At 47.5% G+C, this 13,384-nt stretch overlaps 1 protein-coding gene across 3 annotated transcripts in view; it reads right to left on the bottom strand.

Moving 5' to 3' along the window:
- THOC5 (THO complex subunit 5) overlaps nucleotides 1-13,384 on the bottom strand; it is a 38,896-nt gene that overhangs the window by 8,758 nt on the left and 16,754 nt on the right. For 2 of the 3 annotated variants that reach the window (XM_083145342.1, XM_083145346.1), the window contains exons 8-10: nucleotides 9,344-9,476; nucleotides 7,259-7,294; nucleotides 6,610-6,687 (exon numbers count right to left, since the gene is read on the bottom strand). In XM_083145342.1, the coding sequence (XP_083001468.1) occupies nucleotides 6,610-6,687; nucleotides 7,259-7,294; nucleotides 9,344-9,476 (247 nt within the window). The remainder of the gene's footprint in view (nucleotides 1-6,609; nucleotides 6,688-7,258; nucleotides 7,295-9,343; nucleotides 9,477-13,384) is intronic. The other variant, XM_083145352.1, reaches the window with a different exon arrangement.

Genomic DNA, 13,384 nt, shown 5'->3' with positions numbered 1-13,384 from the left:
TTATTAAGCTTGGAGAAGAGATAAAGAGGGATTTTGTACTTACCAGTAAATCCTTTTCTCCGAGTCCACAGGTGTCACTGGAGTTACACTGGGGAATAGAAGGCGACCATAGGGAGCATGGGCACTTTAAAAAAGATTAGAGTGGCTAACTCCTCCCCTTCTACTTCCCCCCCAGGCCAGTCCTAAAGTTTGTGCCCGGAAGGGAGCAGGAAGATAAAACACACTTCCAAGAGGAGGTTAATACCACATACATCCTTCCATACTAGAAGTAAAGAAGAAACAAGAGACAGTGAGAATAACACTGAAAACTCAAACGTTCATAGTCAACAGACAACGTAATAACAAAACCTAAGGAACCCTAACAGGGAACTTTAAAGTAATTGGAGAGAACAGCGCTGGGCGGGCGTCCAGTGACACCTGTGGACTCGGAGAAAAGGATTTACTGGTAAGTACAAAATCCCTCTTTCTCCTTCATCCACCAGGTGTCACTGGAGTTACACTGGGGACGTCCCAGAGCCTTCAACCCGGGTGGGTGAGCGCTGAGAACCCCATAACACCCTGCGGCCAAAGACTGATGCAGAGGCCGCAAAGGTATCAAACCTGTAGAACTTGACGAAAGTCCTACAGCCCGACCAGGTAGCAGCACGACAGAGCTGTTGTAGAGAAACCCCTCGGGCAGCCGCCCAAGAAGAACCCACCGATCTGGTTGAATGTGCAGTGATGCACTGAGGCGGAGTTTGAGAAGAAGAAACATAAGCCTGACGGATAGTCAAGCGAATCCACCTAGAAATAGTCTGCTTTGAAGCCGGCCATCCACGACGTATCGGGTCGTAGGTAACAAATAGAGTGTCCGACTTTCTAATGGAGGCTGTACGGTTAACATAGATTCGTAGAGCCCTCACTACATCCAGAGATCTCGCATCAGGTGTATCATCTGGAAGGGCAGGAACCACAATGGGCTGGTTCAAGTGAAAAGCCGATACCACCTTAGGCAAAAAAGTAAGACTTGTACGGAGCTCCGCTCTGTCAGCATGAAACTGAAGAAAAGGGGGTCGACATGAGAGAGCCCCCAATTCTGAAACTCGTCTGGCTGAAGCCAGAGCCAGCAAAAGCACTACCTTCCACGTCAGATAGCGAAGGTCCACTTCCTCCAAAGGTTCAAAAACCGAAGTTTGCAAAAACTTAAGGACCAGATCCAGGTCCCAAGGAGCCGTTGGAGGACGAATGGGTGGCTGTAAACGCAGCACCCCCTGAAAAAAGGTTTGTACTTCTGGAAGGAAGGCCAATTTCTTTTGGAAAAATATGGAGAGAGCCGAGACCTGAACCTTTAAGGTATTCAGTCTCAGCCCTGAAGTCAAACCCTCCTGTAGGAACAGAAGTAGCCTCGCCTTTTTGAACAGGCAGGTGGAAACCCCACGTCTCTCACACCAAGCCACATATGAACGCCATATGCGGTGATAGTGCGCTGATGTGACCTCTTTCCTAGCTCTAAGCATAGTTGGTATAACTGCTCGAGGTATGCCCGCTCTTCTCAGGATGGACCTTTCAGCAGCCACGCCGTCAAATGAAGACGACGTAAATCTGGGTGAAAGAACGGACCCTGACTGAGCAGGTCTTCCTGAGTTGGCAGGGGCCACGGCTCGTCTATCAGTAGAGATGTCAGATTGGTGTACCACGACCGGCGTGGCCAGTCTGGTGCTACCAACAGAGCCGTGACACCCTCTCTCCTGATCCGCTGAAGTACTCGCGGAATCAAAGGGAAAGGAGGAAAGAGATACACATACTGGAAGGGCCAAGGAGCGACCAGCGCGTCCACCCCTTCTGCCTGAGGGTCTCGTGTCCTTGCGAAGAACCTGGGAAGCTGAAAGTTGTGGCGGGACGCCATCAGGTCCACTTGGGGGCAACCCCAGCGGTGGATCAATTTTTGAAAGATTTGAGGGTGCAAGCACCACTCCCCTTGATGAACGTCCCGCCGACTGAGAAAATCTGCCTCCCAGTTTTCTACTCCGGGTATGAACACGGCTGACAGGATCAGTGAGTGGTTCTGAGCCCAGACCAAGATTCTGCTGACCTCCCTCATGGCTGCACAACTGCGGGTGCCTCCCTGCTTGTTGATGTAAGCCACGGTTGTTGAGTTGTCGGATTGCACCCGTACAGCTTTTCCCTGTAGAAGAGTCCTGGCCTGGAGAAGAGCGTAATAAACCGCTCTGAGCTCCAGGACGTTGATTGACAGGAGACTCTCCTGAGTCGTCCAAAGTCCTTGGAACTGACGTTCTAGGGTGACCGCTCCCCAGCCTCGGAGGCTGGCATCTGTGGTGATGAGGGTCCATTCCCAAATCGCAAACCTTCTTCCCTGATTCAGGTTGGCGGTGTTGAGCCACCAAAGTAAGGACAGACGAGCTTGAGGGGACAAAGTTACCATCTGGTGCAGGTGTAAGTGAGACCCCGACCACTGCTTGAGTAGTGACAGCTGAAACGGCCGGGAATGAAAACGGCCGAACTGTATCGCTTCGAATGTGGACACCATCTTTCCCAATAGTCTGGTGCACAGATGGACCGACACTCGTCTGCGACTCAGGACCAGCCTGACCAGGACCTGCAGAGATTGGATCTTGTCCGCCGGCAGAAACACCCGCATCTGGCTGGTATCCAGGATCATTCCCAGAAATAAGAGACGCTGAGTGGGTTGAAGGTGTGATTTTGTCAAATTGAGAATCCACCCGTGAGAGGTGAGAATCTTCTGCGTGAGCCGAATGTGTTCCAGCAGGGTCTCCTGGGAACGACTCTTCAACAGAAGGTCGTCCAAGTAGGGTATGATAGTAACTCCCAGTGTACGAAGAACCTCCATCATGACCGCCATCACCTTGGTGAATACCCGAGGTGCCGATGAGAGGCCAAACGGTAGTGCCTGGAACTGCCAATGGCGATCCTGCACTGCAAACCGAAGATATGCCTGGTGCGGAGGCCAAATGGGAATGTGCAGGTAAGCGTCCTTGATATCGATTGATGCCAAGAACTCTCCCTCTTCCAAACCCTGGATCACAGACTGCAGGGATTCCATCTTGAACTTGACCACATACAAGTACGGGTTCAAATTCTTTAAGTTTAAAATGGGACGTACCGAGCCGTCCGGCTTCGGTACCAGAAACAGACTGGAGTAGTAGCCCTGGGAACGCTGATCTACCGGAACCGGGACCACTACTCCCATGTCCTGCAGTTTTGCAATGGCTGTCAGTAACTGATGCCCTTTTTCTGGAGGCAGAGGTAGACCTGTCTTGAAGAACCTGTTTGGGGGAGACAGACTGAAACTGATCTTGTACCCGAAGGTTATCAGATCTCTTACCCAACTGTCCTGACAGGACTGGAGCCATACGGGACTGAAGTTCCGTAGACGAGCTCCCACCCTGGGATCCCCCAGAAGTGTTGGAGGAGCGTCATGCTGTGGGCTTAGCTGCCTTGGGATCCACAGTGGGCGTGGCTGCACCTCTGCCACGACCTCTGTAGCCTCTTTGGGAAGGGGCACCCCCTCTGGAGCGTCCTCTGAAACCTCTAGAGGGGCGAAAGGACCGAAAGGAAGACGTCTGTGTGGGCTTCCTGGATGGGGGTGGAGCTGCCGAAGGAAGGAAGTGTGACTTCCCACCCGTGGCCTGAGAAATCCACCTATCTAACTCTGGTCCAAACAAGAGCTCTCCATTAAAAGCCAAGGATTCCACAGCCCGTTTAGACTCTGCGTCGGCTTGCCACTGGCGAAGCCAGAGACCTCTACGGCCTGAAATGGACAGTGCCGAGATCCTGGCTGCCACCGCACACACATCCGATGACGCTTCAATAAGAAAAGTGGAAGCCTCCTGAATCTGATCCGACAACTGCATAATAGTTGCCGGATCTGAGCCGTCACGTACCTCAGATGATATCTGCGACGCCCAAACCCCAATGGCCTTATTCACCCAACATCCAATTTGCGCTGGACGTTGAAGAACTCCGGCAGCAGAGAAAATGTTTTTTAAGGTCATTTCCAACCTACGGTCAGAGATGTCCTTAAGGGTGGTAGCTCCTGGTACAGGGAGAACAGTCTTTTTAGACAGTCTAGATACAGAAGAGTCCACCGTGGGTGGAATCTCTACCTTCTTACGGCCTTCTGGGTGTAAAGGATAATTTTGCAAAAACTTCTTTGGGGTCTGAAACCGTTTGTCTGGAGATTTCCAGGCATCGGTTACATACTCATCCAATTCCTCCGCTAAGGGGAAATTAGGAGACAGCTTTTGCTTCTTTACAAAAAATGAAGGACGTGAGGGTATTTTAATCCCATCCGTCACATTGCAGGCAATCTTAACCATTTGGATTAGATCCTCAATTCCCTGAGAAGCCTGAACAGGATCCTGAGTGTCTGCAACCCCCATATCTTGTTCATCTTGCACATCCTGTGTGCCATCCCCCACAGGTAAAGCATCTCCCCCCTCCAGATCAGGCATCTCATCAGATCCTATAGAATGGTGAAAAGGAGAGGCCCATCTCCTTTCTAATATAGGAGGTTGTGATGTGGAAGGGCGAGATTCAGCCTGTGGGGCCAGTGCCTTGCTGAGGCTTTGAACAGCAGAAGCTAAATCACTCTGCTGGTTTCTGGCTGTCTCTCTATCTCTCTGAGATTGTGTAAGTTCAGAGGACAAACGAGTCATGACCTCTGTAAGCTGTGCAGCCCAGAATGGTGGGACCCCAGCGACTTGTGACTCAGAGGGTTTTTCAGTACATTTATCACAGAAAATCACCTCAGGAGAGGAAGGAGTAAACTTTGAATTACATGTCTTACAGACAATCTTCTTTACACTTCCTCCAGCCATTGTTAAAAGACACAAAAAACACTACACACTACCACACACACAAGGGAGAGTAGGTATAGATACAGTCCAGCAAGAAGGACTGGAAAGGAGAGACAGTGAAGTTAGAGGAGCTGCCACAGGTCTAAACAGCGCTATGGTCTATAACCAGGGAGCGCTATACAGTACCTCACTTTGAACACAGCCCAACTGTCTCTCTAAGCTCTTAATCCCCCACTGTAACTACAGTACCGGGAGAGCTTGTAGCAGGACGGTCACCGGAGAAGAGAAGGCACTTGAAGCCTTTGGTGGGACTGCAGCGGTGCAAAGAGCCTCCAGCGTGTAGCAGCGGTGCCTTGTATTAAAAATAAAAATGGCCGCCGCGCGTGTGTAAATGCTGGGTTTGCCGGGGCAGCTGGGAGTTTCTGCGCTTGTACCGCCCCCCGCCCGGCAGCTCCATCTCTTCCGGTGCCAGGAATTAACCCTCTGCTAGCCGCCATTTTCTAACCTGACGCCGCTGCTAACAGCGCGTCCGGGCTTACTTACCCGCATCTGCCGTCGGCGGTCAGGCTGGGGGAGGACCGCAACGTGCTTTGGAGGGCAGCGTCCGTTGCCTCCCGAGACAGTGGTCTCATCAGCCAGGGAGCCGGACACAAACCCCCGGGCAGCGGGCGGCTCCCTCCGGCAGGTCCCACGAAGCAGGCAGATAGTAAAACGCTATCTGCCTGTACTGCAAATGTAAAAAAATAAAAAATAAAAAATAAAAAATCTTTTCTAAGTGCTCCTGAGAGCAAAAGTGTGTCCGCTCCCTTTCGGGCACGAACTAAGACTGGCCTGGGGGGGAAGTAGAAGGGGAGGAGTTAGCCACTCTAATCTTTTTTAAAGTGCCCATGCTCCCTATGGTCGCCTTCTATTCCCCAGTGTAACTCCAGTGACACCTGGTGGATGAAGGAGAAACTGGAGATAAAGCGGAGAAAAGGTAAAAGAAGATAAAGCACCAGCCAATCAGCTGTGTTTGAAAAAGACAGTTGGGAGCTGATTGGCTGTGCTTTATCTCCTTTTACCTTTTCTCCGCTTTATCTCCAGTTTATCTCTTCTCCAAGCTTAATAAATCTGCCCCAATGACAACAGAAACTACCCAAATATTTTCATGCTGCCAAATTAGCCCAGGAAGGCATGATATTTGGAACTTTTAGGAATGCTTGAGGCTCCGCCTCTATATCTACTCTTAAGGCCCAACCTTCTAAAATCAAGGTGCTTTTCAGCACCCTGCATTTCCTCATGACTTTAGTGGGTGGCTGTAGAGGCCGCTATCCTGAAGGACTCCTAGAATACACAGTCAGAGCAAACTGACTGAAATATAAACATACACAATAACAACAAGTTATCACTGAACATTTTAAGGAGATAAACCAACTGATAATGCCTGCAGGTTTAGGTGGGTAAATCTGAATTTTGTAATTGTTTCACGTTTTTCCCAACACCTGAATTAATATCCATATCTCTGAGTGAGTTGGGGTACGCATTGTTTATTCTCTACCTTTGGACCTAGAAAAGATACCTTTCTGTAAGAGGACCATATCCTGCCATTCATGGATATAATATACATGAAAAACATGTGCACATGAGGATACATTGTTATTCCCTTGAGGAACTATTGGAAGTATTCCACACCTAAAAGGGAAGTAACGTTGCATGTTATAAAGCGCCAGTGTGCCTCCATTTGTTGGTTTTTGTAAAGCAAGGTACGTGTCCGCAATTTAAACATAAAAGTATTGTTGATTTTCTTAATTACCTTGGGAATCCTCAGGAGGTTTAAATAAAGCCTTTGCCTCTTCTACACTTCCTTCAATGGTGACCACAAGCTTCTTGTCTACAACATGGAGGAAAAGAATTCAGCACTGTAATCATGATAACCAGCTAAGAAGCACACAAGCAACATGCATCCAGTATAGAATACCACGATACAAAGACAAAATCAACACGGACACAACTACTGTATGTCCAGCTATTGTGTTTAGGGGTATTAAGTCCAGGCAAGGTGTTTTCCAAATCAACCCAATAGCGATGTGAATGAGAATTATTAACATAGATTAGCAGGTATTTATAGCAATAAAAGTGTTAAATAACCGCAGACATATACTTATTACTTATACAGAGGAGAAAAAATGTTAAAAGTATTTTTTCATGCATTACATATACAAACAAGCTTAGTGTTTTCAGCACTGCACCTAAAAGCTTAGCAACAATATATGAACCTTATTTTAAATAAAAAAATAGTTCGCTAATCCTCACACAAAGAACAATAGTAATCTGCCAACCATCTAATATGCTCCCTGCAGCATTTCAGTAAACCCTAGTAATCAGCGTGATCCCAGAGCAGAAATTATATTACCAGGTGTGAAACTGACAGGGTGGGGGGTGAACAGAAGATGTATACTCACCCTGCCTATAGGGCTGGGAGTAACTCTTCATATGGGCTTTCACCAGGGCAAGGGGAAAAACAGACACATAGAAAGCAAGGCATGAGTAAAGAGAAAGGGGGAATAGACAGAATATGTGAAGAACAGCAAAGCGACAATGTGGGGACCTTGTGGCTAGAAGACTGAAAGATACATATGTGCAACATGGGGTAATAGCGCAGTACATACTGACAGCATTAGTACATTCTCCACAGCGATACATCACCATGTCACCACTAAGGCACAAACATCTTGCACTATAAACTTACCATGTTACACTTGGTTGGGTTATGATTTTATAGTAGCATATTGGTGAACCATCATTTCAACATTAGCCAATGTTGTGCTCAAAAATAAACAGTAGGAAATGTCTAGAATAGGGCGAGGCAACATCCACGTCAGCTTCCCGGACCCTAAGCTGGAGTGACCACTGATGGTGAAATTCTAGCACAAATTATACCAAAATAATCCCTAGGACATGGTTACCACACGTTTGTGATCATCCAATGCCTGCATACCTGGATTTCTTGTATTGCTAACAACCGGCAGAATAACATAACAGTAATAGCAGTGCAGTGACTGTGGGCACAGTTCACCAAACTAAAAATGCCGTAAAAACCCTGTTTTCGGGGGTTTTTACCACATTTTCATACGCAGCAAAGCCCCACCGCCGGGGCTTCACTGCGGGGGGGGGGGGGGGGGGGGGGGGGGGGTGTACGCCAGTTCTAGACGGCGTAACCCCATGGAAGCCTAGGGGCCTCTCTTCGCGTCCCCGCGCACCCCCCCTCACCTGTGTCCGGGCAGCCTTCTGCTGTGCTGCCCGGACCAGTGACCTCCTCCTCCCTGCACCTCTTCCGAGTGCAGGGAGGAGGAAACGGAGCCCTTACAGCCAGGTAAGGGTGCAGGGAGGGAAGGGGAACCCGCTGCACATCGCCGGCCATCGCCTTTGAGTTAATAATCGCATATGTTACTGTATATGCGATTATTAACAATGCGAATGCTGGCGATATGATATTAGAGAATCCCGCCCAGTGTGCGGCCGAATTCAGCAACACTTGCACTGATCCGTTAAGCAGCATCTAGGAGCTGCCGATGCACTAAACACTTGAATTATCCCCATAGAGCTGAGGAGCAGCATTACCCTTTCAAGCCGACTGCTCTAATGACATTGCTAGAGGAACCAAAAAACTCAGATTACATTTTTCTTTTCTTTCTATTATATCCTTTTCTCTAAGTCCATCTGGGGAACACTGGATCCTGGGGTCTGTTAGAAATAGCCTAATAGAAATGGAAAACAACCTGAGAGTTCAGTCAGGAGCCACATGGCAAGGAATGTGTTGATACCAGACTATAAAGGCCTAAACAGAGAGAAAAAAGCATATGGATCACTGAACATAATAAAAAGTCAGTGTCCTGCTTTCCATGGGCACTTTGAAAATGTTATACAGTACTAGTCTAATTATGTGGCAGCTACTACAGATCCCTCAAGCAACTACATGGTTTAGTGTCCCCCAGACTGGTTATTTCCTGAGGTTCCAGCAAGGAGAACATAAAGTAGAGAACCCTCATCAGCACCCCTTGGAATGTGGAAGATATGCAGTAGACTGGGCCAAAGGATTTAATGCCAAACAGGCTATTTACATCCTCAGCTAGTATGCCCACTCAAAGCTAATGCTTCGAAAACTAGTCTGCTACCTTGTACAAACATGCACAAACACTTGCCTCTTTGTTTGTGCATGTGTAAGACAAAGAGATGTAGTTTCACTCGCTATAAACAGATGGCAGTGCTTTGGAGACTCACAGACACTAGACATATATAAATAGATAATAAGGATACTACAACCGACATTGCTGGATTCTCAATGTTAGTAGTCAGGAACAATCGGAACAGATGCAAACATGTGCAAGATGTTGCAGGACCCACTGGACATCAAATAACTCGTTCAAGTTTTGTATACTTGGAGGTTTGTTATAACTCTGACTCTGTATCCAGGGCTGGACAAAGCTTAAAGAAAAACCACAATAGAAAATTTGAAGGATAACTAAATAATTAAGAATGTTACTCACCACATGCCTGGCTGTAGGCGCTGGCCTGCACAAACAGCACATACAGAGGTGCAGGGAGATGACGTGCTATCTCATACTGTTTGTGCATGCAGTCAAAGGGCATGGACAGGTATTCCTGTACTGGTAATGAGGCCTGGGGAGAGAATATGCATTTCAGATTGAAAGTTTGTTAAAGTACAGGTTGATTATACCTTATCCAAATATCCGTTATCCAAATTATTCCGAAAACCATAGTTTCTGGAATATATATATATATTTAAAAATTTTTTGCTATAAGCACTACTGGGACACTTCTGTAACTGGCACTACTTGGGAAATGATATGTAACTGACACTAAATATGTGCAAGAAAATGACTGCTTGGCATTTAAATTCAGTGCCCTGAGATAGTACACAAATTTCATGTTTTGAAACTTTGTTTCATTCACAAAAAAGTTGTGTGTAAGTCATGTGTTTATACAACATACCTTAGGATTGCACATTGAAATATAAAACTATATATAAATATTAAAATATAAAAATATTACGAAATACATTATCCAAAATTCTTCTTGTCCCTAGCATTTAGGATAAGGGATACGCAACATGTACTAGTATTACATTCTTTCCCCCATTCAGTTACTGCATTTTGACAAATATCTGACATCATTAATAGATTTAGCATTAGACAGTGCCTGGGCAGACAAATGGCACTAAATTAGGCACTTCCTCATCTTTGCGGCCCCTCTTACGCCAGTTACGTTAGCCGTTTTCAGAATAGCATCATCGTTTCCTCGCCACGCTTCAGGCTTAGTGGATAGCTCCGCTTCGCTCACCACAACTTTACTAAAGGTAATAGATGGTGGCGTAGACACAGGGTGCTGATGTGGTACGCAAAGATTCCTACGCAAGTTCTGTAGCGTAAGCAGTGGCCCCAAAGATGAGGAAGTACCCTAAATTATTTTCTGGCAACAGCTGTATAAAAAGAGCATTTTTTTCGATTCACTGTAAATAATTTATTCTCAGGGAAACTGCAGGTTTAGAAAGAAGGCTAAGGAATAGGCACTAAATAGTTAAACTACTGGAGCTGGAACTTCCCTCCTCCACCCCTCTAAAGGTCTATACACACTGGGCGACTATGCCCAGCGTTGATAGCGTTCATCGCTGGGGGGGGGGGGGGGGGGGGGGGAGGCCGCTCATTGCATACACACTGAGCGGCTTTCCCCCTGCCCAGCGCCGATGGAGGGGGGAGGACTGCTTCTCATAGTGCAGCGCTATGCAAAGCTGTCCTCAAAGCCGCTCATCTGCTGGTATAACCAGCAGATGAGTGGCTTTCCTGGCGATAATGCGGGAGTGCGCAGCAGCGCTCACCGCCGGGGCATACACACTGGGCAGCTTTGAGCTGAAAGCCGCTCAAACCTGCTGCTTTGAGCGACTTTCAGCTCAAAGTCACCCAGTGTGTATGGGCCTTAAATCGTCCACCTGCTGTAGCAACTTGTTATTCATCTATCTAAGCTGAACAGACACTGCAGCATGCAAAAGTACAACCATCAATAAATAACCAGGCAGGTAACCTTGTTTCCCAGGTGGAATTGATTTTATGGAGAGCACAAAATCTAATTCCCTTTCCTACTTTGTTGTCACAGAAGCCCAAAGCTGGCATTAGTGGCCACAAAGCATGGTACCTGGAAAATAGTGAAGAAATACCTGGAAAATAGTGAAGAAAGAACTGCTTCTAGATCAAGGAGTTGCCCAGCACAGTTGTTCAAACCCTGCCATGATGGCCAAGAAACAATCACAGTCCAAGGAGCCTGCAACCTGGAGTGAATCAGGCACAGAGTACATTGAGAGACAGAAGCCCAATGAATAACAGGCCACAGACACTTGGTGGAACTGGTGAGCGTTATTAAGGAGCATTAGACCAACTAGAAAACAAATGTGGCCAGAGAACCCACAGTGCCTGGACAATATTCAAAACCTGTGAGGATTAACTGAATCAGTAGGACAAGAAAAAAACACCAGAATACATACTGCTAGATCAAGTAACACCAGAAACCCGCTTATGGTGAGCTGCCAACTCAGAGACCTGAATAACAGAACACCACCTTCCATGCCAACACTAGCCAAAGGAGGATCTCCCTGAAAGTGCATCCAAGGCAAAATTAATATTCAAAAGACCAGACTGGTAGAACAGAAGGACATCATAGAGGTCTGACATGCTGGAAAGAAGGCAGAGATGCAAGCTAAAGGTGCCTATATGCAGGTCTGATTTGGGCCAATTCTGCCAGACCGGGCCGATATACTGGGTGAAATCCATCCTGTTGGGATGTCAGCAGAAAAATCTTACCTGGAAAATCCTTTTTTCTAAATCCGTGGTGCACACTGGAACAGTGGGGTGTGGGTGGAGCTGTGGCAACAGGCACCAAGGAGTAAAGAAATCTTTGAGTGCAGCCCAGGCTCCTCCACATACCCTGCCCCCAGGCTCTCAGTTTGTACCAAGTCAGCCTCTGGGTAGAACAGGGAGAGAATAAAGCAAGAAAAGAATAGAACAGGCATTCAAACAACATAAATTGTGCAGACAATCCTACTGCCAATCAGAGGTGTGTAAAGGTGGGTGTCCAGTGTCCATCATGGATTCAGAAAAAAAGGATTTTCCAGGACCAAAAGAGGGATTTTGTACTTACCGTAAATCCTTTTCTCCGAGTCCACAGGTGTCACTGGAGTTACACTGGGGGAATAGAAGGCGACCACAGGGAGCATGGGCACTTTAAATAAAAGATTAGAGTGGCTAAATCCTCCCCTTCTACTTCCCCTCCAGGTCAGTCAGAAAGGTTGTGCCCGGAAGGGAGCAGGAAGATAAAACACACTTCCGAAGAGGAGGTTAATACCACATACAACATTCAATACAAGAAGTAAAGAAGAAGAAAGACAGTGAGAAAACACTGAAAATTCAAGCATACAAAGTCAACAGACAATGTAACATACTAACATAACCAACGTATTCTTTTTATAACCAACGTAACCCTAGCAGGGAAACTCCAAGGTAATGGTCCTTGTAGGATATAAGCCCAAAGGCAACTTAAGGAGAACAGCGCTGCGGTGGGTGTCCAGTGACACCTGTGGACTTGGAGAAAAGGATTTACGGTAAGTACAAAATCCCTCTTTCTCCTTAATCCACTAGGTGTCACTGGAGTTACACTGGGGACGTCCCAGAGCCCTCAATCCCGGGTGGGTGAGCGCTGAGTACCCCTTAACACCCTGCGGCCAAACACTGAAGCAGGAGCCGCAAAGGTATCAAACCTGTAGAACCTAACAAAGGTTCTGCAGCCAGACCAGGTAGCCGCTCGGCAGAGCTGCTGTAGAGAAACCCCTCGGGCAGCCGCCCAAGAGGACCCCACCGACCTGGTTGAATGCGCTGTAATGCAACTAGGAGGAGTCCGTGAAGAGGTGACATAGGCCTGACGTATAGTCAACCGAATCCACCTGGGCAGCGTCTGTTTTGAGGCTGGCCATCCACGACGCACAGGGTCATAGGTCACAAACAGCGAATCAGACTTCCTGATAGAGGCTGTGCGGGCTACATAAATCCTTAGAGCCCTAACCACATCCAAGGATCTCGCCTCTGGGGAGTCCTCTGGGAAGGCAGGAACCACAATGGGCTGGTTCAAATGAAAAGCCGATACCACCTTTGGGAGGAAGGCCAGGCTGGTACGGAGCTCCGCTCTGTCAGGATGAAATTGAAGAAACGGGGAGCAGCAAGAAAGAGCCCCCAGTTCTGATACACGTCTGGCAGATGCCAGAGCCAGCAAAAGTACGACCTTCCACGTGAGGTAGCGAAGGTCCACCTCCTCTAAAGGGCTCAAAAACCGAGGACTGAAGGTACTCCAGCACCAAGTCCAGGTCCCAGGGAGCCGTTGGAGGACGAATGGGGGGCTGCAAACGAAGCACCCCCTGAAAAAAGGTTTAAACCTCTGGAAGAAAAGCTAACTTCTTCTGAAAAAAGATAGAGAGCTGAGACCTGAACTTTTAAAATATTCAGCCTCAGCCCTGCAGACAAACCTTC

This window comes from Crinia signifera, chromosome 1 (assembly GCF_055691185.1).
Source record: "Crinia signifera chromosome 1, ASM5569118v1, whole genome shotgun sequence".
NCBI classification, from domain to species: domain Eukaryota; kingdom Metazoa; phylum Chordata; class Amphibia; order Anura; family Myobatrachidae; genus Crinia; species Crinia signifera.
The sequence above is the reverse complement of the archived record's forward strand: the minus strand, read 5'-3'. Positions and strand labels throughout refer to the sequence as shown.